This window comes from Indicator indicator, unplaced genomic scaffold, assembly GCF_027791375.1.
Source record: "Indicator indicator isolate 239-I01 unplaced genomic scaffold, UM_Iind_1.1 iindUn_scaffold_64, whole genome shotgun sequence".
Classification (NCBI taxonomy): domain Eukaryota; kingdom Metazoa; phylum Chordata; class Aves; order Piciformes; family Indicatoridae; genus Indicator; species Indicator indicator.
This window is the reverse complement of record NW_026539195.1, coordinates 286,163-311,058: the sequence shown is the minus strand read 5'-3', so window position 1 is coordinate 311,058 and position 24,896 is coordinate 286,163. Positions and strand designations below refer to the sequence as shown.

At 60.5% G+C, this 24,896-nt stretch overlaps 9 protein-coding genes across 9 annotated transcripts; 4 read left to right on the top strand and 5 right to left on the bottom strand.

The window, feature by feature from the left end:
• Positions 1-218: 218 nt before the first annotated feature.
• Positions 219-620, bottom strand: LOC128980112 (scale keratin-like). The gene has a single exon (XM_054398552.1). It carries the CDS (start codon positions 603-605, stop codon positions 219-221), a length of 387 nt encoding a protein of 128 aa, XP_054254527.1. The 5' UTR covers positions 606-620.
• A 1,936-nt stretch (positions 621-2,556) lies between these two features.
• On the top strand, positions 2,557-2,952 carry LOC128980114 (scale keratin-like). Its single transcript, XM_054398555.1, has one exon. The coding sequence runs from the start codon at positions 2,566-2,568 to the stop codon at positions 2,950-2,952; it is 387 nt and encodes a 128-aa protein (XP_054254530.1). The 5' UTR covers positions 2,557-2,565.
• A 2,140-nt stretch (positions 2,953-5,092) lies between these two features.
• On the bottom strand, positions 5,093-5,494 carry LOC128980111 (scale keratin-like). Its single transcript, XM_054398551.1, has one exon. It carries the CDS (start codon positions 5,477-5,479, stop codon positions 5,093-5,095), a length of 387 nt encoding a protein of 128 aa, XP_054254526.1. The 5' UTR covers positions 5,480-5,494.
• A 1,936-nt stretch (positions 5,495-7,430) lies between these two features.
• LOC128980115 (scale keratin-like) lies at positions 7,431-7,826 on the top strand. The gene has a single exon (XM_054398556.1). It carries the CDS (start codon positions 7,440-7,442, stop codon positions 7,824-7,826), a length of 387 nt encoding a protein of 128 aa, XP_054254531.1. The 5' UTR covers positions 7,431-7,439.
• Positions 7,827-9,956: 2,130 nt separating this feature from the next.
• LOC128980110 (scale keratin-like) lies at positions 9,957-10,352 on the bottom strand. The gene has a single exon (XM_054398550.1). It carries the CDS (start codon positions 10,341-10,343, stop codon positions 9,957-9,959), a length of 387 nt encoding a protein of 128 aa, XP_054254525.1. The 5' UTR covers positions 10,344-10,352.
• A 2,050-nt stretch (positions 10,353-12,402) lies between these two features.
• On the top strand, positions 12,403-12,798 carry LOC128980113 (scale keratin-like). The gene has a single exon (XM_054398554.1). It carries the CDS (start codon positions 12,412-12,414, stop codon positions 12,796-12,798), a length of 387 nt encoding a protein of 128 aa, XP_054254529.1. The 5' UTR covers positions 12,403-12,411.
• Positions 12,799-15,455: 2,657 nt separating this feature from the next.
• LOC128980097 (scale keratin-like) lies at positions 15,456-16,151 on the bottom strand. The gene is made up of 3 exons (XM_054398538.1): positions 15,949-16,151; positions 15,745-15,840; positions 15,456-15,534 (listed from the first exon to the last, which is right to left on the bottom strand). The coding sequence occupies exons 1-3, from the start codon at positions 16,149-16,151 to the stop codon at positions 15,456-15,458; spliced, it is 378 nt and encodes a 125-aa protein (XP_054254513.1).
• A 4,278-nt stretch (positions 16,152-20,429) lies between these two features.
• LOC128980106 (scale keratin-like) lies at positions 20,430-21,104 on the top strand. The gene is made up of 3 exons (XM_054398547.1): positions 20,430-20,644; positions 20,714-20,887; positions 21,005-21,104. The coding sequence occupies exons 1-3, from the start codon at positions 20,430-20,432 to the stop codon at positions 21,102-21,104; spliced, it is 489 nt and encodes a 162-aa protein (XP_054254522.1).
• Positions 21,105-24,083: 2,979 nt separating this feature from the next.
• On the bottom strand, positions 24,084-24,554 carry LOC128980108 (scale keratin-like). Its single transcript, XM_054398549.1, has one exon. It carries the CDS (start codon positions 24,552-24,554, stop codon positions 24,084-24,086), a length of 471 nt encoding a protein of 156 aa, XP_054254524.1.
• Positions 24,555-24,896: the final 342 nt, after the last annotated feature.

The following is a 24,896-nucleotide window of genomic DNA, read 5'->3' as shown; positions in this document are numbered from 1 at the left end:
TTGCAAGGAGGAGGAGCAAGAGAGCCCAAAGTTGGATGCAAGAAAGATTTATTGTGCCCCGAGGGGCAGGAGAGGTTGGCAGGGAGCTGCTGGGCAGGAGGCAGCAGGGCTGCTCGCAGAGGTTGGTGCCTTCAGCAGGGTCTTGTGGCGAGCATCACTCTGCAGGGGGGCAGTGGTGTTGGGGTGTGGGCTGGGGGCAGGCTGGGGCTGGTGTGTGCCTAGCAGGGCCCCCAGGTGTCCCAGAGCTTCTTGCTGTAGCGAGGCAGCACACAAGGGCTGCAGGCAGGAGCAGCGTAGGGTCTGCCAAAGGTGCAGAGCCCCCCCGAGCCCTGGGTGGCGCCGGCGCCGTAGAGGCCCCCCAGCCCCAGGGAGCCCCCAAAGGCAGGGGCTCCGGAGGAGCCCACCACGGCTTGCTGGGGGAAGGAGCTGAGGATGGGGCCGGGGAAGGTGACGACGACAGGGGGCGGCTGGATGAAGGCCGTGGAGTCGGGGCACTGGCGGGCACACAGCTCGTTGCAGCTCTCAGCGATGGGCTGGGGCACGGCCACGCTGGTCTTGGGTGGGCACGGCTCGGCCTTGGGTGGGCACAGGTCGTAGCAGGACATCTTGGAGGGAGAGAGCTGAGCCTGGAGGACGAAGAACAAAGCAGAGGAGTCAGCAGTGAGGATCATGTGCCAGGGCAGAGCAGGTTCTCGGGAGCTGGAGAGCTCAGAGCCATCCCTTGCCTACAGTACCCACCCCCTGCCCTTTGCCCAGCCAGACCCCCGAGTGCCCTGCTCTCTGCATCCCTGGCCGAGCCCTCTTTCCACGCTCCCAGGGCACACAAAGCCCTCCCCGAGAGCCTGTGCAGGGCCTGGCTTGCAGGGTGCCAGCCGTGGGCTCCTTTCTCCTCCAGCCCTGCCCGGCCAAGCCTGCTGCCAGCCTGCCTGCTGCTGCCAGAGCTCTCCTGGCCGCCGAGGCCCCAGGCTGGCCCCTGCCCCAGCACAGGCAGCCCCACGGGCACCCACCGAGCCTTGAGCTGAGCAGAGCCAGGCAGGAGCAGTGGATGGCAGTGCCCGGCCAGGGCAGAGCTTTTATGCTGTGGCAGCCAGCACGGGGAGGAGCTGCCAGGCTGGGGGCAGGAGGCTCTTGCTGGCCGAGCCCCTGCCTCCTCCCTGCCTGCCACGGGGCTGTGCTGCTGACGCCGCTGCCTGCCCAGCCCCACTCCGCTAGCCCAGCCCCGGCACTCACCCCCTGCGGCTCTTGCCAGCTGCCACCTCCTGGCTGCCAGCAGCCCTGCTGGCTCCCAGCCAGCACCAGCGCCCGCAGGACCTGGGCCGGCTGCCCATCAGCTGCAGAGGGGAGAGCTCAGCAAGTGCCCGAGCCAGGGCACTCCTCTGCCCACCACCTGCTCAGCACCACTCAGCAGTGCCCACTCCAGCAGGATGCCTCCCTCTGCCTGCATGCTTTGCCCATGCCCCTGCGCAAAGCTGGGGGACAAAGACCTCTCCTGCTCCTCCCTGCTCCCACAACCACACAGCTCCATGGGGAGCCTTCCAGCACAGGCTGTGCCAACCCTGCCCCTCTCCTGCCATCCCCTCGGAGGTGTCTCTCGAGCCCCACGGCAGGGCAGCTGCCTGATAGCCCTCAGCACACAGAGCCTCAGAGAATCCTGTGCCCTGGGAAGGATCTTTGATCCAAACTGGAAGCCCAGAGGAGCAAGGAGAGGGCAGAGCAAGGTGCTGCACTGAGGACGGCACAGGAACATCTCTGTTCTGAGGCAAGGCTGAGGGACCTGGGGTGTGCAGCCTCTTCTGGAGAAGATTGAGTGGGGAAGGTCACAGTGCCTAGGGGTTAGGAGGATGAGGCCATCTCGGAGGTGTCCCCAGAGGTGCCATGGCTGAGGGGGATGCCTGCTGCCCTTGTGCCCACGCAGCAAAAAGGGGAGGAAATGCTGGCAGTGGAATGTGCTGCTGTGGGGAGGGGAAGCTGAGTCAGGCAGAGGGGCAGGACCTGGGCAGTCCTGTCCTCCTTGGCAGCAGGGAGTGGCCCCTCTGCAGATTGGCCCAGGTGGTGCTGAGCAATGGCAGGGCCCCTATAAAAGCTCTGCCCTGGCCGGGCACTGCCATCCACTGCTCCTGCCTGGCTCTGCTCAGCTCAAGGCTCGGTGGGTGCCCGTGGGGCTGCCTGTGCTGGGGCAGGGGCCAGCCTGGGGCCTCGGCGGCCAGGAGAGCTCTGGCAGCAGCGGGCAGGCTGGCAGCAGGCTTGGCCGGGCAGGGCTGGAGGAGGAAGGAGCCCACGGCTGGCACCCTGCAAGCCAATACCTGCAGAGGCTCTCGGGGAGGGCTTTGTGTGCCCTGGGAGCATGGAGAGAGGGCCCGGGGAGGGGTGCAGAGAGCAGGGCAGTCAGGGGTCTGGCTGGGTGAAGGGCAGGGTGTGGGTACTGTGGGCAAGGGATGGCTCTGAGCTCCCCAGCTCCCGGGAGGCTCCGGCAGCCGAGAACCTGCTCTGCCCTGGCACCTGATCCTCGCTGCTGACTCCTCTGCTTTGTTCTTCGTCCTCCAGGCTCAGCTCTCTCCCTCCAAGATGTCCTGCTACGACCTGTGCCCACCCAAGACCACCCTGAGCCCACCCAAGACCAGCGTGGCCGTGCCCCAGCCCATCGCTGAGAGCTGCAACGAGCTGTGTGCCCGCCAGTGCCCCGACTCCACGGCCTTCATCCAGCCGCCCCCTGTCGTCGTCACCTTCCCCGGCCCCATCCTCAGCTCCTTCCCCCAGCAAGCCGTGGTGGGCTCCTCCGGAGCCCCTGCCTTTGGGGGCTCCCTGGGGCTGGGGGGCCTCTACGGCGCCGGCGCCACCCAGGGCTCGGGGGGGCTCTGCACCTTTGGCAGACCCTACGCTGCTCCTGCCTGCAGCCCTTGTGTGCTGCCTCGCTACAGCAAGAAGCTCTGGGACACCTGGGGGCCCTGCTAGCCACAGCCCCAGCAGCAGCCTCAGCTCCTCGCCCCCTGCTCACCTTCCCCCTTCAGCTCCTTGCTCCTCTCCTCCTCCTGCCTCCTGACCCTGCCCACAGGCTCCACTGCTCCAGGGCTCCTCCGGCCACTTGCTGCTCCCTGCAGCAGCCACAGCTGCCAGACGCCTGCGGGAAGACCTCTCTGCAAGCCTGCAGGGAGCCACAAGCTGCCTGCCTCTGCCCCACACCTCTGTCTCCATTGCCTCCTTTGCTGCCCTTGCAATAAAACAATCCTGCAGCCACCCCCTGCCTCTCCGTGTGTCCTTGCCAGCCCCAGCCTGGCCTCAGGGCTCCTTCTGCCTGTGCTTGGTGCCCCCCAGGCGGGCCAGGGCAGTGCCTGAGCCCCAGCACAGCCCTGCTCAGCTGCCTCTGGAGCAGCCCCCAGCCCTGGCAGCTCTGCCCACACAGGCTCCTGCCCTCCAGCTCCAAGGGCCCTGTCTGAAGCTGCTCAGCTGCCCTGCCTGCAGGACAGGCAGACCGGGGACCTCTGCAGAGCTGCAGCCTCCCTGGGCAGGAGCAGAGCTGCCCCAGGGCTTTGCAGCCAGCCAGGGGCAACAGCTGCCATGGCTCCTGCCCCTCACTGCCTCCACAGCTCTGCTGAAGGCTCTGCAAGGGAAGGCAGAGGGCAGAGTTTCTGTCCACCTGCACTGCCCCTTTTCAATTGTTTTGTCTTATTCCTCATTTCCTTTCCTCCTTTTCTACACTTTCTTCTTCACCCTTCATCCTTTTTCTTCACCTTCTTCCTCTTTCACTTCCATTTCTCTTTCCTCTCCCTGTTTTCCTTGAGAATGTTCTCATTTTACTACTTTTCTTTTTCTTATATTTTCGTTTTCCTTATACCTTCCTCTTCTACTTCCCTTCCTTGTTTCATTTTCCTTCTACTTCATTTCATCCTTCTGTTCCTCTTCACCTATCATTTCCCTCTACTTTTTCCTCTCTCCTTTCACTTCCCTTCTTTCTCCTCCTTCCCATTCCTTTTGCACTTCCTTTTCATTTTCTGAGCTCCATTTCATTTCCTTTGCCTCCCCTCTCCTTTATTCCTTTCCTCTTCCAGTTCCTCATTCCCTTCTTTGATGACTTTCATTCTTCTTCTTCTTCACCTTCACACTTGCTTTCCTCTACCTTTTCCTCCTTCCGTACCTCTTCTTCCCCCTTTCCCCTTTCCTTTTTCTTCATCCTTATCCAATTCCTCTTTCTCTTTTCATTCACTTTCCCTTTCCACATTGTTTCCTTTTTTGCTCTCTCCTTCTCCTCATTCCCCAAACCTTTCCTTCCTTTCCTCCAGCCTCTGGGAACAACCTGTGCCACTGCTCAGTCACCCTCACAGGCAGAAAGTCCTTTGGGATGCTGAGCTGCTGCCCATGGCCTCTTCTCTTGGCACTGCACACCTCTGGAAGCTGCCTGGCTCCCTCTTCCTGACTCCTTCCCTTCAGCCTCTTGTGCTCCTTCGAGAGATGCCCTGCAGCTCCTCCTGGCCAAGAGCAGCAGTGCCTGAGCCTGAGGCTCTCCCCGAGGAGATGCTGCCTCTGCCTCCATGCCCTGCGTGGCCTTTGCTGCCATCTCTGCAGCAGCTCCGGCTCTGCGCTGCGCTGAGAGCTCAGCACTGGACAGAGCCTCCCGGGTGGGACCTGGCAGCTGCGCTGCTGCTCCCTTCTGGGCTGAGCAGCCCAGGCCAAGGAGCTCAGCCAGAGCCTGTGCTGCTCTCTGCCCTTGCCACAGACCCTGCAAGCCCCACCCAAGGCTCTCTCTCCTCTGCCTGCTGCCTACATCCTCCTCGCCCAACACCACCCACCCTCACCTCACCTCACCTCAGCTGGGCAGCCCTGCCCCTGCTGTGACCTCCCTCAGGTGCCAGGCACCTGCCCCCCAATCGTCTTCTGCCTTGCAAGGAGGAGGAGCAAGAGAGCCCAAAGTTGGATGCAAGAAAGATTTATTGTGCCCCGAGGGGCAGGAGAGGTTGGCAGGGAGCTGCTGGGCAGGAGGCAGCAGGGCTGCTCGCAGAGGTTGGTGCCTTCAGAAGGGTCTTGTGGCGAGCATCACTCTGCAGGGGGGCAGTGGTGTTGGGGTGTGGGCTGGGGGCAGGCTGGGGCTGGTGTGTGCCTAGCAGGGCCCCCAGGTGTCCCAGAGCTTCTTGCTGTAGCGAGGCAGCACACAAGGGCTGCAGGCAGGAGCAGCGTAGGGTCTGCCAAAGGTGCAGAGCCCCCCCGAGCCCTGGGTGGCGCCGGCGCCGTAGAGGCCCCCCAGCCCCAGGGAGCCCCCAAAGGCAGGGGCTCCGGAGGAGCCCACCACGGCTTGCTGGGGGAAGGAGCTGAGGATGGGGCCGGGGAAGGTGACGACGACAGGGGGCGGCTGGATGAAGGCCGTGGAGTCGGGGCACTGGCGGGCACACAGCTCGTTGCAGCTCTCAGCGATGGGCTGGGGCACGGCCACGCTGGTCTTGGGTGGGCACGGCTCGGCCTTGGGTGGGCACAGGTCGTAGCAGGACATCTTGGAGGGAGAGAGCTGAGCCTGGAGGACGAAGAACAAAGCAGAGGAGTCAGCAGTGAGGATCATGTGCCAGGGCAGAGCAGGTTCTCGGGAGCTGGAGAGCTCAGAGCCATCCCTTGCCTACAGTACCCACCCCCTGCCCTTTGCCCAGCCAGACCCCCGAGTGCCCTGCTCTCTGCATCCCTGGCCGAGCCCTCTTTCCACGCTCCCAGGGCACACAAAGCCCTCCCCGAGAGCCTGTGCAGGGCCTGGCTTGCAGGGTGCCAGCCGTGGGCTCCTTTCTCCTCCAGCCCTGCCCGGCCAAGCCTGCTGCCAGCCTGCCTGCTGCTGCCAGAGCTCTCCTGGCCGCCGAGGCCCCAGGCTGGCCCCTGCCCCAGCACAGGCAGCCCCACGGGCACCCACCGAGCCTTGAGCTGAGCAGAGCCAGGCAGGAGCAGTGGATGGCAGTGCCCGGCCAGGGCAGAGCTTTTATGCTGTGGCAGCCAGCACGGGGAGGAGCTGCCAGGCTGGGGGCAGGAGGCTCTTGCTGGCCGAGCCCCTGCCTCCTCCCTGCCTGCCACGGGGCTGTGCTGCTGACGCCGCTGCCTGCCCAGCCCCACTCCGCTAGCCCAGCCCCGGCACTCACCCCCTGCGGCTCTTGCCAGCTGCCACCTCCTGGCTGCCAGCAGCCCTGCTGGCTCCCAGCCAGCACCAGCGCCCGCAGGACCTGGGCCGGCTGCCCATCAGCTGCAGAGGGGAGAGCTCAGCAAGTGCCCGAGCCAGGGCACTCCTCTGCCCACCACCTGCTCAGCACCACTCAGCAGTGCCCACTCCAGCAGGATGCCTCCCTCTGCCTGCATGCTTTGCCCATGCCCCTGCGCAAAGCTGGGGGACAAAGACCTCTCCTGCTCCTCCCTGCTCCCACAACCACACAGCTCCATGGGGAGCCTTCCAGCACAGGCTGTGCCAACCCTGCCCCTCTCCTGCCATCCCCTCGGAGGTGTCTCTCGAGCCCCACGGCAGGGCAGCTGCCTGATAGCCCTCAGCACACAGAGCCTCAGAGAATCCTGTGCCCTGGGAAGGATCTTTGATCCAAACTGGAAGCCCAGAGGAGCAAGGAGAGGGCAGAGCAAGGTGCTGCACTGAGGACGGCACAGGAACATCTCTGTTCTGAGGCAAGGCTGAGGGACCTGGGGTGTGCAGCCTCTTCTGGAGAAGATTGAGTGGGGAAGGTCACAGTGCCTAGGGGTTAGGAGGATGAGGCCATCTCGGAGGTGTCCCCAGAGGTGCCATGGCTGAGGGGGATGCCTGCTGCCCTTGTGCCCACGCAGCAAAAAGGGGAGGAAATGCTGGCAGTGGAATGTGCTGCTGTGGGGAGGGGAAGCTGAGTCAGGCAGAGGGGCAGGACCTGGGCAGTCCTGTCCTCCTTGGCAGCAGGGAGTGGCCCCTCTGCAGATTGGCCCAGGTGGTGCTGAGCAATGGCAGGGCCCCTATAAAAGCTCTGCCCTGGCCGGGCACTGCCATCCACTGCTCCTGCCTGGCTCTGCTCAGCTCAAGGCTCGGTGGGTGCCCGTGGGGCTGCCTGTGCTGTGGCAGGGGCCAGCCTGGGGCCTCGGCGGCCAGGAGAGCTCTGGCAGCAGCGGGCAGGCTGGCAGCAGGCTTGGCTGGGCAGGGCTGGAGGAGGAAGGAGCCCACGGCTGGCACCCTGCAAGCCAATACCTGCAGAGGCTCTCGGGGAGGGCTTTGTGTGCCCTGGGATCATGGAGAGAGGGCCCGGGGAGGGGTGCAGAGAGCAGGGCAGTCAGGGGTCTGGCTGGGTGAAGGGCAGGGTGTGGGTACTGTGGGCAAGGGATGGCTCTGAGCTCCCCAGCTCCCGGGAGGCTCCGGCAGCCGAGAACCTGCTCTGGCCTAGCACCTGATCCTCGCTGCTGACTCCTCTGCTTTGTTCTGCGTCCTCCAGGCTCAGCTCTCTCCCTCCAAGATGTCCTGCTACGACCTGTGCCCACCCAAGACCACCCTGAGCCCACCCAAGACCAGCGTGGCCGTGCCCCAGCCCATCGCTGAGAGCTGCAACGAGCTGTGTGCCCGCCAGTGCCCCGACTCCACGGCCTTCATCCAGCCGCCCCCTGTCGTCGTCACCTTCCCCGGCCCCATCCTCAGCTCCTTCCCCCAGCAAGCCGTGGTGGGCTCCTCCGGAGCCCCTGCCTTTGGGGGCTCCCTGGGGCTGGGGGGCCTCTACGGCGCCGGCGCCACCCAGGGCTCGGGGGGGCTCTGCACCTTTGGCAGACCCTACGCTGCTCCTGCCTGCAGCCCTTGTGTGCTGCCTCGCTACAGCAAGAAGCTCTGGGACACCTGGGGGCCCTGCTAGCCACAGCCCCAGCAGCAGCCTCAGCTCCTCGCCCCCTGCTCACCTTCCCCCTTCAGCTCCTTGCTCCTCTCCTCCTCCTGCCTCCTGACCCTGCCCACAGGCTCCACTGCTCCAGGGCTCCTCCGGCCACTTGCTGCTCCCTGCAGCAGCCACAGCTGCCAGACGCCTGCGGGAAGACCTCTCTGCAAGCCTGCAGGGAGCCACAAGCTGCCTGCCTCTGCCCCACACCTCCGTCTCCATTGCCTCCTTTGCTGCCCTTGCAATAAAACAATCCTGCAGCCACCCCCTGCCTCTCCGTGTGTCCTTGCCAGCCCCAGCCTGGCCTCAGGGTCCTTCTGCCTGTGCTTGGTGCCCCCCAGGCGGGCCAGGGCAGTGCCTGAGCCCCAGCACAGCCCTGCTCAGCTGCCTCTGGAGCAGCCCCCAGCCCTGGCAGCTCTGCCCACACAGGCTCCTGCCCTCCAGCTCCAAGGGCCCTGTCTGAAGCTGCTCAGCTGCCCTGCCTGAAGGACAGGCAGCCCGGGGACCTCTGCAGAGCTGCAGCCTCCCTGGGCAGGAGCAGAGCTGCCCCAGGGTCTTGCAGCCAGCCAGGGGCAACAGCTGCCATGGCTCCTGCCCCTCACTGCCTCCACAGCTCTGCTGAAGGCTCTGCAAGGGAAGGCAGAGGGCAGAGTTTCTGTCCACCTGCACTGCCCCTTTTCAGTTGTTTTTTCTTCTTCCTCATTTCCTTTCCTCCTTTTCTACACTTTCTTCTTCACCCTTCATCCTTTTTCTTCACCTTCTTCCTCTTTCACTTCCATTTCTCTTTCCTCTCCCTGTTTTCCTTGAGAATGTTCTCATTTTACTACTTTTCTTTTTCTTATATTTTCCTTTTCCTTATACCTTCCTCTTCTACTTCCCTTCCTTGTTTCATTTTCCTTCTACTTCATTTCATCCTTCTGTTCCTCTTCACCTATCATTTCCCTCTACTTTTTCCTCTCTCCTTTCACTTCCCTTCTTTCTCCTCCTTCCCATTCCTTTTGCACTTCCTTTTCATTTTCTGAGCTCCATTTCATTTCCTTTGCCTCCCCTCTCCTTTATTCCTTTCCTCTTCCAGTTCCTCATTCCCTTCTTTGATGACTTTCATTCTTCTTCTTCGCTTTCACATTGCTTTCCTCTACCCTTTCCTGCTTTCATACTTCTTACTCTCCTTTTCCCCTTTCATTTTTCTTCATCTTTATCCAATTCCTCTCACGCTCTTCATTCATTTTCTGTTTCCACATTGTTTACCTTTTTGCTTTCTCCCTCTCCTCATTCCCCAAAACTTTTCCTCCTTTCCTCCAGCCTCTGGGAACAACCTGTGCCACTGCTCAGTCACCCTCACAGGCAGAAAGTCCTTTGGGATGCTGAGCTGCTGCCCATGGCCTCTTCTCTTGGCACTGCACACCTCTGGAAGCTGCCTGGCTCCCTCTTCCTGACTCCTTCCCTTCAGCCTCTTGTGCTCCTTCGAGAGATGCCCTGCAGCTCCTCCTGGCCAAGAGCAGCAGTGCCTGAGCCTGAGGCTCTCCCCGAGGAGATGCTGCCTCTGCCTCCATGCCCTGCGTGGCCTTTGCTGCCATCTCTGCAGCAGCTCCGGCTCTGCGCTGCGCTGAGAGCTCAGCACTGGACAGAGCCTCCCGGGTGGGACCTGGCAGCTGCGTTGCTGCTCCCTTCTGGGCTGAGCAGCCCAGGCCAAGGAGCTCAGCCAGAGCCTGTGCTGCTCTCTGCCCTTGCCACAGACCCTGCAAGCCCCACCCAAGGCTCTCTCTCCTCTGCCTGCTGCCTACATCCTCCTCGCCCAACACCACCCACCCTCACCTCACCTCAGCTGGGCAGCCCTGCCCCTGCTGTGACCTTCCTCAGGTGCCAGGCACCTGCCCCCCAATCGTCTTCTGCCTTGCAAGGAGGAGGAGCAAGAGAGCCCAAAGTTGGATGCAAGAAAGATTTATTGTGCCCCGAGGGGCAGGAGAGGTTGGCAGGGAGCTGCTGGGCAGGAGGCAGCAGGGCTGCTCGCAGAGGTTGGTGCCTTCAGCAGGGTCTTGTGGCGAGCATCACTCTGCAGGGGGGCAGTGGTGTTGGGGTGTGGGCTGGGGGCAGGCTGGGGCTGGTGTGTGCCTAGCAGGGCCCCCAGGTGTCCCAGAGCTTCTTGCTGTAGCGAGGCAGCACACAAGGGCTGCAGGCAGGAGCAGCGTAGGGTCTGCCAAAGGTGCAGAGCCCCCCCGAGCCCTGGGTGGCGCCGGCGCCGTAGAGGCCCCCCAGCCCCAGGGAGCCCCCAAAGGCAGGGGCTCCGGAGGAGCCCACCACGGCTTGCTGGGGGAAGGAGCTGAGGATGGGGCCGGGGAAGGTGACGACGACAGGGGGCGGCTGGATGAAGGCCGTGGAGTCGGGGCACTGGCGGGCACACAGCTCGTTGCAGCTCTCAGCGATGGGCTGGGGCACGGCCACGCTGGTCTTGGGTGGGCACGGCTCGGCCTTGGGTGGGCACAGGTCGTAGCAGGACATCTTGGAGGGAGAGAGCTGAGCCTGGAGGACGCAGAACAAAGCAGAGGAGTCAGCAGCGAGGATCAGGTGCCAGGGCAGAGCAGGTTCTCGGGAGCTGGAGAGCTCAGAACCATCCCTTGCTCACAGTACCCACCCCCTGCCCTTTGCCAGGCCAGACCCCCGAGTGCCCTGCTCTCTGCACCCCTCCCCGGGCCCTCTCTCCATGCTCCCTGGGCACACAAAGCCCTCCCCAAGAGCCTGTGCAGGGCCTGGCTTGCAGGGTGCCAGCCGTGGACTCCTTTCTCCTCCAGCCCTGCCCGGCCAAGCCTGCTGCCAGCCTGCCTGCTGCTGCCAGAGCTCTCCTGGCCGCCGAGGCCCCAGGCTGGCCCCTGCCCCAGCACAGGCAGCCCCACGGGCACCCACCGAGCCTTGAGCTGAGCAGAGCCAGGCAGGAGCAGTGGATGGCAGTGCCCGGCCAGGGCAGAGCTTTTATGCTGTGGCGGCCAGCACGGGGAGGAGCTGCCAGGCTGGGGGCAGGAGGCTCTTGCTGGCCGAGCCCCTGCCTCCTCCCTGCCTGCCACGGGGCTGTGCTGCTGACGCCGCTGCCTGCCCAGCCCCACTCCGCTAGCCCAGCCCCGGCACTCACCCCCTGCGGCTCTTGCCAGCTGCCACCTCCTGGCTGCCAGCAGCCCTGCTGGCTCCCAGCCAGCACCAGCGCCCGCAGGACCTGGGCCGGCTGCCCATCAGCTGCAGAGGGGAGAGCTCAGCACTTGCCCGAGCCAGGGCACTCCTCTGCCCACTGCCTGCTCAGCACCAAGGCTCCTGCTTAGTCACGAGCAGCTTGGCCAGAGCCCTTTGGGTCCCTGCTGAACCCTGCCCTGCAGCCTGGCTCTGCAGCTACAGCCTTCGGTTGCAGCCACACTGCAGCTGATTGGGCATCCCTGGGCAGGACTGAGCTCGCAAATCGCACTGAAAGCTCTCCCTGTGGGTGGCCTGAGGAGGACAAACCCCAGAGCTGTGCCAGCCCTTTGGTGCTGCCCTCTCGATGGCCTCCAGGGCAGACATGAACCTGGGGCAATATTTTTCCCTTGTTCTCACTCTTGTGTAGCTCTTGCTCACCCTTGAGTTCCTTCATCAGTGGCACAGAGATTCCTCAGACTTGCAGGAACTCCTGGGTCAGCAGTGCAGGGATGCAATGATGTGGGCATGCCCCTTGCCCCTTCCCTTCTCCCCAGTCCAATGCAGCAGAGGGCACAGGTCCTGCAGCCACCCCCGGTGCCTGCTGTGCTCAGCCTGTGTTGATCACCACCATTGGGCTCAGTCTGTTCCACTCTTTCCTGCTTCCAGCACAGCCCTGCCTCAGCCCTGCTGTCACCTCAGAGGTGTCCCCAGAGGTGCCACGGCTGGGGGGGGATGCCTGCTGCCCTTGTGCCCACGCAGCAAAAAGGGGAGGAAATGCTGGCAGTGGAATGTGCTGCTGTGGGGAGGGGAAGCTGAGTCAGGCAGAGGGGCAGGATCTGGGCAGCCCTGTCCTCCTTGGCAGCAGGGAGTGGGCCCTCTGCAGATTGGCCCAGGTGGTGCTGAGCAATGGCAGGGACCTATAAAAGCTCTGCCCTGGCCGGGCACTGCCATCCACTGCTCCTGCCTGGCTCTGCTCAGCTCAAGGCTCGGTGGGTGCCCATGGGGCTGCCTGTGCTGTGGCAGGGGCCAGCCTGGGGCCTTGGGGGCCAGGAGAGCTCTGGCAGCAGCGGGCAGGCTGGCAGCAGGCTTGGCTGGGCAGGGCTGGAGGAGGAAGGAGCCCACGGCTGGCACCCTGCAAGCCAATACCTGCAGAGGCTCTCGGGGAGGGCTTTGTGTGCCCTGGGAGCATGGAGAGAGGGCCCGGGGAGGGGTGCTGAGAGCAGGGCACTCGGGGGTCTGGCTGGGTGAAGGGCAGGGGGTGGGTACTGTGGTCAAGGGATGGCTCTGAGCTCTCCAGCTCCCGGGAGACTCCGGCAGCCGAGAACCTGCTCTGCCCTGGCACCTGATCCTCGCTGCTGACTCCTCTGCTTTATTCTGTGTCCTCCAGGCTCAGCTCTCTCCCTCCAAGATGTCCTGCTACGACCTGTGCCCACCCAAGACCACCCTGAGCCCACCCAAGACCAGCGTGGCCGTGCCCCAGCCCATCGCTGAGAGCTGCAACGAGCTGTGTGCCCGCCAGTGCCCCGACTCCACGGCCTTCATCCAGCCGCCCCCTGTCGTCGTCACCTTCCCCGGCCCCATCCTCAGCTCCTTCCCCCAGCAAGCCGTGGTGGGCTCCTCCGGAGCCCCTGCCTTTGGGGGCTCCCTGGGGCTGGGGGGCCTCTACGGCGCCGGCGCCACCCAGGGCTCGGGGGGGCTCTGCACCTTTGGCAGACCCTACGCTGCTCCTGCCTGCAGCCCTTGTGTGCTGCCTCGCTACAGCAAGAAGCTCTGGGACACCTGGGGGCCCTGCTAGGCACACACCAGCCCCAGCCTGCCCCCAGCCCCAGAGGTCATTGGGACCGACAGCAGATGCTGTTGAGCAGATCTCTGTCCATGGACCAGCTCCTTACAACAAGGGTCTCTGTGGTTTGTCCTCCATGGCTTTGTGAATCTCTCCTGTCTCACTGTGCACAATAAATTCTTCCTGCATGCACCTTTTGTCTCATTTCCTCCTGGTTTGAATTCGGATTTGAGTAGCTCTGGGCACGGTAGTCCTTGGCTAAACCTCCCCTGGGGCATTTTGAGACTTTTTCCTCTTGCCCTCGCTCCAAGTGCCAACCCTTCCCCTGCTGAGCTCTGCTGTGGGACAGGCTGAGGGCTGGAAAAGATAAGGCTCCAGGGGGACTGAGATAGTTTTTCCTCTCCTGTGCCTCTCAGTCTGTGCTCATCAGACCTTTTCCCTGCAGTCAGCAGGTGCAGGGCTTTGCAGAGACCTTACTTCATCACTCCTCACTTCCACCACTTACTCCTCCTCATCTTTCCAGTCCCTCCTGGTTTGTGCCCCTCAGCTCTCTGTGATCAGCCCAGGAGCCAGACTGCTCCCAGATCAGCTTCCAGTGTCATTAAGGCAACCAAGCCTGATCCTTGAGGAACCTGTGGAACAAACCCCTCCACTCCTCCAGCTGCCACACCAGGGGAGGCCCTGGCAGCAGAGCTGTCTCCAGGCACTCCTGACATGAGCCATGAGCTCACCCTGAGTGGGCACCCAGCCCAGACACTGCTGCTTGATGGCCTCAGCTGGGTGCTGAGACCTGCCAGCAGCCTCCTTATCTTGGGCTGGGCACTTGTCTGACAACACCCTGGGTGCTGCCTGGCACCTGCCTGCTGCTGCTGCCTCGTGGAGAGGATCACAGAATGCCTCAGCTTGGAAGGGAGCTCAGAGCTCATCTGCTCCAACCTCCTGCCATGCCCAGGGACACCTCTCAACCAGACTCAGCTACTTAAGGCCTCATCCAGCCTGGCCTTGAACACCCCTAGGGAGGAGGCAGCCACAGCCTCCCTGAGCAGCCTGTGCCAGGGTCTTACCGCCGTTGCCCTAGGGGAGGTCCAGGTTGGGCATGAGGAACAATTTCTGCCCCTTGAGGGTGGTCCAGACCTGACCCAGGCTGCCCAGAGCAGTGGTGGAGTCTTCATCCCTGGAGTGCTTTCAAAGCCCTGGAGATGTGGTGCTGAGGGCCATGGTTGAGCACCAGACTTGGTGGAGTTAGGGAATGGTTGGACTCAACGACCTGGAAGGCTTTTTCCATGACTCTGTGCATGTCCAATTCATTTCGGGGGAGGGGGGGGGGGGTGTCTCGAAATTCCCTGTCGAGATCAGACTTGTCCACGGCACGGACCGAGGGCTGAGCCCAGGCAGCTTCCTCTGCGGAGCTTCTCCCGGGGGATTCTTCTGCCCTGCCAGGAAAATCCTGGGCGGTTCTTTGCTCATCTCCATTCACCTGACCCAGCGTAGAGACCCAGCCGCAGCCTCCCCGAGGCGAGCAGGCAGCGATTAAGCCAAAGAAAAGAAGAGGGAGGGCTTGGTGGTGGCTCATCAGCTCCTCATCTTCACCTCCTTGCCCGCTGTTTACCTCCCTCCTGCTGCTCCTCTGCAGGATGTGCTTTGATGGAACTTCAGACCGCAGCTTCCTTCGCTTTCTTGAGCAGCTCGGCGATCCCCAGCGCAGCACCAAAATCAGGAGGAATTTCAGCGCTGAATTCGTGGTGAAAAACCCCAGGGCCAGGTGCTGCAGGTCTGACAACCAGGATAGTGTGGAGGAGGTGACAACAGCGGCTCAGGAGCTTTTACATAGCTGAAGGGTGGGGGGCAAGAAGCTGGTGCCAGACTCTGCTGAGTGGTGCCCCCCAGACAGGCCAAGGGGCAAGAGGCAGAAAGTGGAGGGCAGGAGGTTGGAGCTGAGCAGGAGGAGAAAGTTGTTTGGTGTGAGACTGCTGAAGGCCTGGAGCAGGCTGCCCAGAGAGGTTGTGGAGTCTCCTGGTGTGGAGAGCTTCCAACCCCCCTTGGGCATTGTGCCCCTGGGCAAGCTGCTGTGGGTGCCCTGCTGGAGCAGGGCAGCTGGGGAAGATGTCTGCAGGGGTCCCTTTCCACCCCACCACACTGGGATTCTGTGATGGACTGGGTAGATAACTTCCGAGGGGCAGCTGAGCAGGGCTGTGCTGGGGCTCAGGCACTGCCCTGGCCTGGCTGAGGGGCACCAAGTGCAGGGGGAAGGAGCCCTGAGGCCAGGCTGGGGCTGGCAAGGACACACAGAGAGGCAGGGGGTGGCTGCAGGATTGTTTTATTGCAAGGGCAGCAAAAAAGGCACTGGAGACAAAGGTGTGGGGCACAGGCAGGCAGCTTGTGGCTCCCTGCAGCTTGCAGAGAGGTCTTCCTGCAGGCTTCTCATGGTGGGGTGCAGGAAGTGCCCAGAGGGACAATGGCCAACACTTGGCTGGTGGCAGAGGTGAGGAGGAGGAGGTGGAATAAAGGAGGAAGGACAGGAGAAGTGCAGTTGATGGAGATGTTGTAATTCCACTGTGTTAAGTGGAAGTCTTGGATGCTCTGCCCCTTGCTCAGAAGCTCAGGGCTGGCTCAGCAGTGGGTCAGGGCTTTGCCAGGAGCTCTTTGGCCAAGGGACATTGCTGCAGGATCTAGCAGGGCCCCCAGCTCCCACGGCGGAGCCTGCTGAAGCGGGAGGAGGAAGGGCTGCAGGAGCCAGAACCAAAGGACCTGCCATAGCCATACAGGCCCTGGGAGCCCAGGGAGGAGCCCCCAGAACCATACAGAGCCCCAGAGCCCAGGGAGGAGCCCCTATATCCATACAGACCCCCACAGCCCAGGGAGGAGCCTCCATATCCATACAGTCCCCCATAGCCCAGGGAGGAGCCCCCAGAGCCATACAGTCCCCCATAGCCCAGGGAGGAGCCTCCATATCCATACAGTCCCCCATAGCCCAGGGAGGAGCCCCCATAGCCCAGGGAGGAGCCTCCATATCCATACAGTCCCCCATAGCCCAGGGAGGAGCCCCCAAAGCCCAGGGAGGAGCCTCCATATCCATACAGTCTCCCAGAGCCCAGGGGGGAGCCCCCAGAGCCATACAGACCCCCAGAGACCCCAGAGGAGCCTCCAGACGCCCCAAGGAAGGGAGTTCCAGAGGATCCCACGAGAGAACTCTGAGGGAAGGAGCTGAGGATGGGGCCAGGGAAGGTGACCACGACTGGAGGGGGCTGGATGAGGGCGCTGGAGTCAGGGCACTGCCTCACACAGGGCTGGTTGCAGCTGTCAGCCAGGGGCTGGGGGCAGCTGATGCCAGCGAGGTTGGTGGAGCACAGGTCGTAGCAGGACATCTTGCAGGGGTGGAGGTCAGCCTGCAAGAGTTGGGTTTAGCATTATTGACACACACAGGACACAGCTACAGAGCTGGCTTCAGAGCAGAGAGCTTTGGAGGACACCAATTCACCTCTGCCTGCCAGGAAGGGAAACTGAGGCAGAAGAGCAGAAATGATTTGCTGAGGAGCTTTGGTGAGTCAGAGCATCAGCAAGGGCTGACTGGGGACTCCCAGAGGGTTGGTAGGCAGAGTTTCATCACTCTTCCTTCCCACTGATCCTCTTTGTGCTGAGCCCTGTCAGAGCAGGGATTAGAAGCCATTGCCTGCCCAGATTTGCTCTGGGAATGCTTTGCTGAGTCCTCTACAAGGAACTGCAGAGATGCTCATCCCCAGCTTCCCAACACTGAATCAGGGCTCTGAGCCCTGTTGCTGAGCAGCTCAGCAACAACAATGGTCTGAGGCTGGCCTTTGAAAGCTGCTGAAGAAGTCTCACCTCAAACAATCTGCTCACATTGACATGAAGACCCCAGGGCTTCACCTGGCAGCTCCTGGAATTCCTTGCAGGAATCCTTAACCCATTTCATCCTCTCTCTCTCTCTCTCTCTCTCTCTCTTCAAGGAATTTCTTACAGAGCATTTTCAGCATCTCTCAGCTCCTCTCTGTCTCACTCACTCCAAGCCAGAGCCTGGTGCCTGTAGAAGCTCCTTGAGTGCTGTGAAATAAACTGCAGCCAGCCACAGAATGGTTTGGCTTGGAAGAGACCTTTAGGATTGATTCCAGCCATGGCCTAAGCCTGGTACTAAGCCACAGCCCTAGAATGGGAGGTCTGTATCTCAGCTCAGCCCCGAAGAGTCCAACTCTTTCCCAACTCATTTCCAGTGTCCCACAGAAACAGAGAGAGAGAGGAGAGGAATCCAGCTGGGACAACTCACCACATTCCTTCAGCTAAGGATGAACAGGAACAGGCTGCCCAGAGAGGTGGGAGATGCCCCATGGCTGGCACCATCCCAGCCCAGGTTGGTTGAGGCTCTGAGCAACCTGCTCCAGTTGGGGATGTCCCTGCTGGCTGCAGGGGGATTGGACTGGATAACCTTGGAAGGTCCTTTCCAACCTAAAGCCTTCTGACTTAAATTTCTGCCATATCAGGAGACTTTGAAACCAAAAAGCAGCCCTGAGAGCCAAGAGCAGCTGCCCACAACACCTCAAATCCTTTCAGGGGAGAGGGTAAATCTCACCAAAGCTTTACCCACAGAGTCCCTAATGGAAGCCCCAATGCCAGGTCAGAGTGCAGAGCAAAAAGCTCCTCCAGCAGCTGCAGAGAGCAAACTGAGACTCACCCAAATGTTCTGAGGAGAAGGAGTGAAGAGGTTGGAGGAGCTCTGGGTGCAGAGAGCTTTTATAGAGCTGAGATTGCCAGAGGGGGTGAGAGGCTCACCCCATGGGGGTGGATCCCATGAGTTGAGGCAGCACATTTTTGGGGTATTGATACCTCTGCAATGTGATGAAATTGGTTTGGGCTTTCTGTTTGTGTTTGCTGCTTGATCCCCAACCAGCACCTGGGTGCAGGAGTGGCATCACCCCAGCTGCTGTCACCTGAGAGAGGGATGTGGAGCATGAGAGCATCTTTCATCCCCAAACCCATGATTCATGGCATGAGCAGCAGTTCTCTGTCCTCCTTGGAGTTTCACCATACACAGACACTCATCTCAGTGTCCTGTATGGCAGTGCTACAAGGCAGAAGCTGCTCTGAGACATCCCCAAGACCCTTCTGGAAGCTTTTCTAAAGTGTCACCAAACAGACACCCAGAAAGTGGTGGTCAGGTTCCTGGAGAGCAGCTGAGATCCTACCTGGGAATATTCAAACCTCTCAGCTTTCAGAGGATTCATCTTCCTGAAGTTTCCTTGGATTTCTAACTCGCTCCTCAGACCCTGACCCAGAGCTGACCTCAGAATCATGGAATGGGTTGGGTTGGGTTGGAAGGGACCCTGATGACCATCCAGTTCCAACCCCCCCTGCCATGGGCACCTTCCCAAAGCAGCTTTAACCTCACCAATGAGTCCTGATGGTTCCACAGCTAAGGAGGTCTGGACCTCCACCTCCACTTCTGAGACCACTTAGCAGAACCCCTTCAACCCTTTTGGAATTTCTCCTCTTAACTCCTGCTCTGACTTCCCACCTGCCACATTTCCACATTGCCTGGGGTAAAACTGGAGTCAAAACTGCTCAGAATGTTTCCTTCCACCAGCCCAGGTTGACTCAAGGCCTCATCCAGCCTGGCCTTCAACACCTCCAGGGAGGGGGCAGCCACCACCTCCCTGGGCAGCCTGTGCCAGTGTCTCACTCTGAAGAGTTTCCTCCTCATCTCCAGTCTCAATCTGTCCCCTCCTCAAGCTTCAATCCATTGCCTCTCATCCCACCACAACAAGAGGTTGCAACCAGGACCAGCTTTCAGCAGAGGGCAATTAAGCCTTGGGAGTGCACTGGGGAAGGTCACTGCTGGCTGCTGCTGAGGTTCCTCTCCCTCTTTGTGCCGTTGCTCCAAGCTCTCTCATTATCCTGCTTGCCACAATTACCACAGTGATTATCCCTCCCAACTCACATCACTGCCCAGTTATGAGCTTCCCCAAACCTGCAGACACATCCAGAGCTCTCCTGACCTCCAGCAGGGAACAGCAGCCTCCCAGAGCTTTTAGAAGGACATTCCAAGGGATTTCTGAATGTCTCAGGAACATCCATCAGCAGCTGCTGTGCCACAGCTGTGCCAACCTTAGGCCTGGGTGTGTGCACCCCATGATTAGGAGAGGTTGATCACCTCGAGGTGGGGATGGTGAAGGTCACCTGGCTCTGTCCTGGGAGCACTTCCTGGGTTTTGACACTTCTGGGACCTTCTTTTTGTTGACTTTCATTAAAAAGAAAAGGTAGATTTGGGGGTTTCAAGCACTCATTGGGCCCAAAGCAGACATCAGCTGTGAGCCAAGAAAAGCCTCTCCAGGGTGCAGAGGGCTCTGTCTTCATCATGGCAGGGCTGGAATCCCTTTCAGTAGCCACAGAAACAGAATCATGGAAGGGCTCAGGGTGGAAGGGAGCTCAGAGATCATTTCCTCCAACCTCCTGCCATGGGCAGGGACAGCTCTCAGCCAGACTCAGCTGCTCAAGGTCCCCTCCAGCCTGGCCTTGAACATCCTCAGGCAGGAGGCAGCCACAGCCTCCCTGGGCAGCCTCTGCCAGAGCCTCAGCACCCTGGGACTGCAGAACTTCTCCCTCAGCTCCACTCTAACCCTGCTCTGCCTTAGCTCCAAGCCATTCCCCCTTGGCCTGTCTCAGCCCCCCTCATGCAAATTCCCTCTGCAGCCTTCCTGGAGGATCCTGGCAGGCAGCTCTAAGGTCCCCCTGGAGTCTTCTCCTCTCCAGGCTGCACACCCCAAGCTCCCTCAGCCTGTCCCCACAGCAGAGCTGTTTGAGACCCTCAGAGAAGAGTCACTTTTCCTGCAGGTGTCCTACTGATGACACCAAGAGACCCTTAGGTGGGCAGAGGCAGTGAGTGTCCTGCTGCCACCCTGCTTCTGCAATAAATCAATCACTTCACTTCCTCCCCTGGCACCAACAGCAGCAGTGGAATGACAAAAGAATTAATTCCCCACATAAAGCCTGGAGGTAATGAAGAGCTGTGAGGTGGAGCAGGCAGCTCAAGGCTCTGTGTGGGTTGCAGCAGCAATAAAGCAAACCCAGATTCAGCACTTTGAGGAGCTGCCTGTCTTGTAATTTGGGGTTGGGACCTAATCAGGAGCTCATGTGGAGGGTGCCCAGCACCCCCCAGGCAACCAGCAGAGCTATATAAGAGCTCCCTGCTTCAAGGCTTTCCATCCACTTCTCTCTCCTCTCCTCACCTTCCTGAGCTGGGTAAGTCAAACTTCTCTCCAACTCCTCTCCTGCTGCTGTTCAGAAGCCAGGACCAAGCCCTCCTCAGGTACTAGGAGGCTGCCAGGTGAAGCCCTGGAGATGTTTTGCTGCTGCAAGTCTTTGGTTTCTTGTTCTCTAGCAGTCCCCCTAAAGAAGGGCTGCAGCAGAGGGGGAAAGCAAAGCAGTTTTGGATCCCCAGCTTGTAGCCCTTCACTGCTTCACCCCCTGAGTGTTTGGTGCTGAGGGGCAGGGTCCAGCAGGGGACTTGGTTAGGGGAAAGAGCAGCAGGAGATGAGTTTGCAGATACCCTGCTGGGCTGCTCCTTCACAACCCTGAGCTGAGATGTCTGCAATGCTGACAGCAATGCTTTACAGGCTGACCTCCACCCCTGCAAGATGTCCTGCTACGACCTGTGCTCCACCAACCTCGCTGGCATCAGCTGCCCCCAGCCCCTGGCTGACAGCTGCAACCAGCCCTGTGTGAGGCAGTGCCCTGACTCCAGCGCCCTCATCCAGCCCCCTCCAGTCGTGGTCACCTTCCCTGGCCCCATCCTCAGCTCCTTCCCTCAGAGTTCTCTTGTGGGATCCTCTGGAACTCCCTTCCTTGGGGCGTCTGGAGGCTCCTCTGGGGTCTCTGGGGGTCTGTATGGCTCTGGGGGCTCCCCCCTGGGCTCTGGGAGACTGTATGGATATGGAGGCTCCTCCCTGGGCTTTGGGGGCTCCTCCCTGGGCTATGGGGGACTGTATGGATATGGAGGCTCCTCCCTGGGCTATGGGGGACTGTATGGATATGGAGGCTCCTCCCTGGGCTATGGGGGACTGTATGGCTCTGGGGGCTCCTCCCTGGGCTATGGGGGACTGTATGGATATGGAGGCTCCTCCCTGGGCTGTGGGGGTCTGTATGGATATAGGGGCTCCTCCCTGGGCTCTGGGGCTCTGTATGGTTCTGGGGGCTCCTCCCTGGGCTCCCAGGGCCTGTATGGCTATGGCAGGTCCTTTGGTTCTGGCTCCTGCAGCCCTTCCTCCTCCCGCTTCAGCAGGCTCCGCCGTGGGAGCTGGGGGCCCTGCTAGATCCTGCAGCAATGTCCCTTGGCCAAAGAGCTCCTGGCAAAGCCCTGACCCACTGCTGAGCCAGCCCTGAGCTTCTGAGCAAGGGGCAGAGCATCCAAGACTTCCACTTAACACAGTGGAATTACAACATCTCCATCAACTGCACTTCTCCTGTCCTTCCTCCTTTATTCCACCTCCTCCTCCTCACCTCTGCCACCAGCCAAGTGTTGGCCATTGTCCCTCTGGGCACTTCCTGCACCCCACCATGAGAAGCCTGCAGGAAGACCTCTCTGCAAGCTGCAGGGAGCCACAAGCTGCCTGCCTCTGCCCCACACCTTTGTCTCCACTGCCTCCTTTGCTGCCCTTGCAATAAAACAATCCTGCAGCCACCCCCTGCCTCTCTGTGTGTCCTTGCCAGCCCCAGCCTGGCCTCAGGGCTCCTTCCCCCTGCACTTGGGGGCAGCTGGGGACCCTGCTAGATCCTGCAGCAGCCCAAAGCAGCTCTGACCCTATCAGTGAGTCTTGATGGTTCCACAGCTAAGGAGGTCCAGACTTCCACCTCCACTTCTGAGACCACTTAGCTGAAACCCTTCAACCCTTTTGGAATTTCTCCTAACTCCTGCTCTGACTTCCCACCTTGCTGCTCCTCCTGTCACATCTCCACACTGCCTGGGGTGCAAGTGGAGCCCAAAGTGCTCAAAATGGTTCCTGTTTGTTCAGACCCAAGGCAAGGACCCAGGAAGAAGGAAACCACCAACCACATGTGGCTGGAGAACATGGTTGTGCTTCTTCCAGATCCTGAAAGCATTTTCCTTCCCTCACTGTCATTAAAAGTTTGTTGCATCAAAGCTGCCATGTCCTGGTCTCCTTTTCCCACAGTTTTACCTTTGCTGTTTGCCTTAGGACAGGTCAAACCTCTGCAGCTCCCAGCATCAGCCTGGACCAGCAATGTTCTGCCCCAAAACACCAAGGGGCACCGAGCCCTTGGCCTTCCTTCCATGTGGAAGGAGCTGCTGTGCTCTGCTCCTCCTCATTTAGGTAGTTCTGGAAGAATTTGGCCTCTTGGTTTTGCCTCCACTGGTTCCAGATTCATAGCAGGCAGAGAAATGAACCAGGGAGGTTTAAGACTCTTCCCCAGCCCTTGGTTCCTCTCTTTGATCACCAGGTCCTCCCTCAGCTCTGTCCTCAGCAAGAGCCTCTGCAGAAGCCTGAGTTCATCTCCTGTCAAATCCTTAAATGAACTTTTCTGGACCATGCAATGGAAATTTTAAACCCAAAGTGTGGGCACTGATCTTCCTCTCTAAGCAAGGTTTCATAGAATCATAGAATCAGTCAGGGTAGGAAGGGACCACAAGGATCATCCAGTTCCAACTCCCCTGCCATGGCCATGGGGGTGTTAGGCTGAGGGTTGGGCTTGGATGATCCTCAGGGTCCTTTCCAACTGGTAAATGGTTCCATGGGTCTGTTAAATCTAACCTTGGATGCTTTTTGGAATGGAAAACCAATGGTGATCAACACAGAGCTGCCCCAAGCAGTGCCAGCCAGAGCAGCTGGAGCAGAGAGAGCTTCTGGTGCCTCAGAAGCTGCTAAAGTCCTGACCCTGAACACAATCCTCATCCAAACTCCCCCCCCACTGGTGCTGTGTGCCCCCAGTCCTGCTGCAGGGCAGGTCCTCACCACACAAACCTTCCTCTTCAGCAGCTCTTTCAGCCTCTTCATCCTTCTCATCTAGAGGGTCCCCCAGGGACTTCTCACCTCTGAGGAGTTCTTCATCTGGCTGCAGCTGCTCCAAACCTCTCCCTCTCAGCAGCTTCCACCATGCTCCCCCCAGCTCCTGGCACCACTCAGGGCCCCCCCTCAGGGCCTCATCCCCACTCTGCTCTCCACAATCTGCTTTGCATCCAGCCTCAGCATCCATCTCTGCTCCTGCTGTGAGCAGCAAAGGCCTTTGGTGGTGGCTCATTATGGGATGGAGGGTTGCTGTGGCTTCTTCCCAAACATCACCTCAGGATTTGGCCCAGGCCAGCTGGGGAGGGAGGCTTCCTGCTCCCCAGGGTGTGCCCTGGGTTCAGCCTGGGTGGTGTCTCTGGTGCTTGACCCATCCCAGCTGTGGCTTGGAAGCCTGAGTCTGACATGAAACCATCTGGGTTGGAAAAGCCCTTTGAGATCATCCAGTCCAACCCTTCTCTACCTCTGCCAAGCCTGGAGCTAAGCCATGCCCCTCAGCACCACAGCTCTGCACCTTCAAAACCCCTCCAGGGATGGGGACTCCACCACCTCCCTGGGCAGCCTGGGCCAGGCTTGGAGAACCCTGTCGGGGAAGAAGTTTCTTCTGATGTCCTCTGAGCTGAGCCCAGGGGGACAATCCCTGCCTGCTGCTGCTGGCCACATGTGGCTGATTCAGGCCAGGCTGCTGCTGACCTTCTTGGCCACCTGGGCACCCCCTGGCTCATGGCCAGCTGCTCTCAGCCAGCCCTGCCAGGGTCCTTTTCCACTGGGCAGTTTCCAGCCACTGCCCTGAGCCTGGAGCCTCCGTGGGGTTGTTGTGCAGGACCCAGCACTTGGCTGGGTTGAACCTCAGCCCATGGCCTCAGCCATGCATCCAGGGCATCCCCATTCAGAAAGGAGCAGAGCTGCACACCCAGGGCAGTAAAAAATCAAGACTAGGAGTTGATTTGTTTGATGCAGAGCAGAATCAGTTTAATGAGAAATCAACATTCCCAGGACAGCTTTGAGAACAGGAAGAGCCTGGAGCAGAGGGCAGGCAGCTCCTCCAGCCCTGCTCTTCTCTGCTAGGGCTGAGAGCTGCCCTGCACAGGAACATCAACTACAGAGGTGGAGAGGAAAGCCCAGGCACAGAGGGGGAAGGAACCAAGAGCTGCCAGCCCCACAGTGCTGGGGTGGCAAGGACCAGGACTTTCCAGCACCAGCTGGGGGTCAGGATTTTGTCTGTCTGTCTGTCACCAGCTAGTCCTTCCTCAGGGGATGTGCCTGGGGGGTCTAGCAGGGCCCACAGATGCCACGGCCATACCTGCTGCCATACCAGGAGGAGGGGCTGCAGTAGCTGGAGCCAAAGGGTCTGCCATAGCCATAGAGACTGCCATAGCCCCAAGAGCCATAGCCCCCCAGCCCCCCATAGCCCCCCAGACCCCCATAGCCCACGGAACCATAACCCAGGGAGCCATAGCCCCCCAGGCCCCCATAGCCCAGGGAGCCATAGCCCCCATAGCCCCCCAGACGCCCAGAGCCCCCAAAGGAGCCCAGCACAGGAGCTCCAGCAGATCCCACGACTGACTCCTGGGGGAAGGAGCTGAGGATGGGGCCAGGGAAGGTGACCACGACCGGAGGGGGCTGGATGAGGGCAGTGGAGTCAGGGCACTGCCGCACACAGGGCTGGTTGCAGCTGTCAGCCAGGGGCTGGGGGCGGCTGAGGCCGCAGGCAGAGGTGGGGCACAGGTCGTAGCAGGACATCTTGCAGGGCCTTGGAGGTGAGCTGCAGCTGGAGGTGACCTGCAGCAGAAGACAAAGGCTTCAGGACTCAAAGCTTTGCATCAAATTACTGAGCAAAGAAACTGCTCCCACCCCCACCCCTCCCCCACCTTTGCAGCCCTGATCCTCTCCCTTCAGAAAGCAGATTTCATGGGATCCTCTGGGAGGTGTCCACCTGGGAATGCCTGGCTCTGAAAGTCTGCTCCCTCCCCAACAGCCTGCAGAGAACTTGGATGTCTTTCTGTCCAGCCAAGTGAGAACTGAGAGACCAAAGTGACTTTGTGCAAGGTCGTTGGGTGAGTCAGGAGCACAGCCTGGGTTTGG

Excerpts from the sequence above, each read along its gene's own strand:
- LOC128980097 (XM_054398538.1), bottom strand. The coding sequence starts at position 16,151 with ATGTCCTGCTACGACCTGTGCTCCACCAACCTCGCTGGCATCAGCTGC. Across the intron at positions 15,841-15,948 it reads GTGGGATCCTCTGGAACTCC|GGGCTTTGGGGGCTCCTCCC; the intron begins CTTCCTTGGGGC and ends AGGCTCCTCCCT. Across the intron at positions 15,535-15,744 it reads TCCCTGGGCTATGGGGGACT|GTCCTTTGGTTCTGGCTCCT; the intron begins GTATGGATATGG and ends TGGCTATGGCAG.
- LOC128980111 (XM_054398551.1), bottom strand. The coding sequence starts at position 5,479 with ATGTCCTGCTACGACCTGTGCCCACCCAAGGCCGAGCCGTGCCCACCC.
- LOC128980112 (XM_054398552.1), bottom strand. The coding sequence starts at position 605 with ATGTCCTGCTACGACCTGTGCCCACCCAAGGCCGAGCCGTGCCCACCC.
- LOC128980110 (XM_054398550.1), bottom strand. The coding sequence starts at position 10,343 with ATGTCCTGCTACGACCTGTGCCCACCCAAGGCCGAGCCGTGCCCACCC.
- LOC128980108 (XM_054398549.1), bottom strand. The coding sequence starts at position 24,554 with ATGTCCTGCTACGACCTGTGCCCCACCTCTGCCTGCGGCCTCAGCCGC.
- LOC128980114 (XM_054398555.1), top strand. The coding sequence starts at position 2,566 with ATGTCCTGCTACGACCTGTGCCCACCCAAGACCACCCTGAGCCCACCC.
- LOC128980113 (XM_054398554.1), top strand. The coding sequence starts at position 12,412 with ATGTCCTGCTACGACCTGTGCCCACCCAAGACCACCCTGAGCCCACCC.
- LOC128980106 (XM_054398547.1), top strand. The coding sequence starts at position 20,430 with ATGTCCTGCTACGACCTGTGCTCCACCAACCTCGCTGGCATCAGCTGC. Across the intron at positions 20,645-20,713 it reads GGAACTCCCTTCCTTGGGGC|ACTGTATGGATATGGAGGCT; the intron begins GTCTGGAGGCTC and ends GGGCTCTGGGAG. Across the intron at positions 20,888-21,004 it reads GGCTCCTCCCTGGGCTATGG|GGGCCTGTATGGCTATGGCA; the intron begins GGGACTGTATGG and ends CCTGGGCTCCCA.
- LOC128980115 (XM_054398556.1), top strand. The coding sequence starts at position 7,440 with ATGTCCTGCTACGACCTGTGCCCACCCAAGACCACCCTGAGCCCACCC.